At 35.5% G+C, this 2,605-nt stretch overlaps 1 protein-coding gene across 1 annotated transcript; it reads left to right on the top strand.

Moving 5' to 3' along the window:
• Positions 1-850: 850 nt before the first annotated feature.
• LOC110038044 (probable purple acid phosphatase 20) lies at positions 851-1,945 on the top strand (the record flags this gene model as incomplete). Its single annotated transcript, XM_020742802.1, is given in 2 exon segments — positions 851-1,425; positions 1,556-1,945. Coding segments are annotated over 2 exon segments (854 nt in total), but the record flags the coding sequence as incomplete, so codon positions are not given.
• Positions 1,946-2,605: the final 660 nt, after the last annotated feature.

Here is a 2,605-nt window from a genome sequence, read left to right as displayed (position 1 = left end):
AAAAAATTTTATAATTATTTTCTTAGTAAAAATTTCATAATTATAAATTATAATTATCTTAAATTATATAAGTGGTTTTAGTTTAATATTTTTAAGCTTTAATATGCGACTAGAATTTAAATTTTAAATTTTTTTAAAAAATAAAAAACAAGAACAAACTAGTAGTGGTTTTTATTTAATGTTTTTTTAATTTTTAAATATGCATAAATAATTAAATTTTAAATATTTGTTAAACTAACACCAAGAGCAAATTAATTAACAATTTATTCATGCATCTAAGAACTATATATATATATATATATATATGCAAATTTCATACAAATGTAATTTAAATATTATATATTTATAATAATATTTAACTATTGCATCACATACAAATAAATAAATGATTAATTAATTACACTTAGATTGCCATGATATATTTGTACTACTTTTTATGCTGCATAAAATTATAATGCGAGATTTACATGCAAACCATTCAATTCCTATTTATTTACATATCTAACACCAAAACTTGTTACATATGTGTACATTATGTATTTCAGTTTTTGAAAGTTAAACTATGATCGATGCAATATGAAAATTTCGAGTGGTATTAATGTAAAAAGTAAAACTAAAATGTTAGATATTACAAAGAAATTAGGTGGTATGCATGTAAATGTCCTAAGTTTAATAAAATAAATTCACATTAGCAGATTATAATACAAATAAAAAACATTAATCATACTTTAAGATCAACACAACACAAATATGTAATAAATTTCATAAACTTTAAATCGACTCCAATAATTTCCTCACACATCCAACAAAACTTTACATTAAAACCCATAACAAATTTCTTTTAACACAGGTGACCTCGGCCAGACCGGATGGACAAACTCCACCCTCACCCACATCTCCAACTCCGACCACGACGTCCTCCTCCTCCCAGGGGACCTCTCATACGCCGACTTCTACCAACCCCGTTGGGACTCCTTCGCCCGCCTCGTAGAACCACTTGCCTCACGCCGCCCATGGATGGTCACTCAAGGCAACCACGAGATCGAATCCATCCCCTTCCTCGAACCCAAACCCTTCAGACCCTACAACGCTCGTTGGCACATGCCCTTCGAGCAGGGCAACTCTCCTTCCAATCTCTTCTACTCATTCGACGCCGCCGGTGGCGATGTCCACGTGCTCATGCTCGGGTCTTATGCCGAGTATGGCATCGGTTCAGAGCAGTACAGATGGATGAAGGCGGATATTGGGAAGGTGGATAGGAGGAGGACGGCGTGGGTGGTGGCGGTGGTGCATGCGCCGTGGTATAATTCGAACGAGGCGCACCGAGGGGAGGGGGAGGGGATGAGGAAGGTGGCGGAGGAGCTGATTTATGAGGGACGTGTGGACGTCGTCTTTGCCGGGCATGTGCATGCATACGAGCGCTTTGTGAGTGGAAATAGGAATTTGTTTAGAATAATTTTAATCATTAATTAAAATTATTTTTGATAGCTTAATTATTAGATTTTTTTTATGTGAGTAAAAAATGAAAGATTTATAACTCTGGTTGTTTTTGCAGACAAGGGTGTATAACAACAAGGAAGATGAGTGTGGTGCCATACACATCACGGTGGGCGACGGAGGAAATAGAGAAGGGTTGGCCAGCAATTATATAAACCCGCAGCCAAGCATCTCTTTGTTCCGGCAGGGGAGCTTCGGCCATGGCAAGCTCGAAGTCGTCAACTTCACACATGCATTGTGGACGTGGCACCGCAATGAGGACGATGAGCCGGTTGTTGCCGACAGCGTGTGGATCACGAGCCTTGCGACCAATCCGGCTTGTGTGAAAACCAAGTGAAGATGTGGAGCTATGTGATTTCTTTCATGGGAGATTGGTATAGCTAGCTAGCTCCAATTTGTTATTATATATAAAGGTTTTTTTTTTCTTTTTTTTCTTTTTAGTGAAAGAAATGATGATGTGGATTATGAAATAAGTTGTTATTTGAAGTTGATGGTGTGTATGGCAACCTTGCGTGTTGCATGAAGCCTCATTTGGTAGAAAATATTGCCACCATGTGAGGGAGCCGTATCAGTTACATCATTTGAGTGAATTCGACTCTTTTGTACGAGGAGTATTGATCTTGTTTGTTATGTTTTTATTATTTTTCTGGGCTTTCTTTCTTTTTTTTAGAAAGGGAGGTTTTTTTTCTTCTTAGGTTGAGTTTGATTGTTTTGAGTTGGCAGAACTTTTTTGATTGGGTAGGCTTTGTCAAGTTGATATAGTCTATTTTTTTATGGGCACTTATCAATAGAGTGACGATAGACTATTGATTAGAGGATGAATAATCTTTTTAGGATTTTTAATCCTGATTTTTTTATTATAGAGCGTAAGAGAGAAGAGAGATATACGGAGAGAGACAACGACGAGAGTGAATAATAATGAACAACAAATTATATCAATCATATTGACATTTCCCAACCTTTTTGGCTAAAATTGTGTTTCTATTCTACATGAAATAATCTCCCTAATTATGAGAGAGAGAGAGAGAGAGAGAGAGATTATAATATAGTAATGTTATATATTTTTTTTCTCCTAATTTAATGGGAGTTGAGTATTATAGATATTTAA

The sequence above is a fragment of the Phalaenopsis equestris genome, unplaced genomic scaffold, assembly GCF_001263595.1.
Source record: "Phalaenopsis equestris unplaced genomic scaffold, ASM126359v1 Scaffold229673, whole genome shotgun sequence".
Lineage (NCBI taxonomy): Eukaryota > Viridiplantae > Streptophyta > Magnoliopsida > Asparagales > Orchidaceae > Phalaenopsis > Phalaenopsis equestris.
The sequence above is the reverse complement of the archived record's forward strand: the minus strand, read 5'-3'. Positions and strand labels throughout refer to the sequence as shown.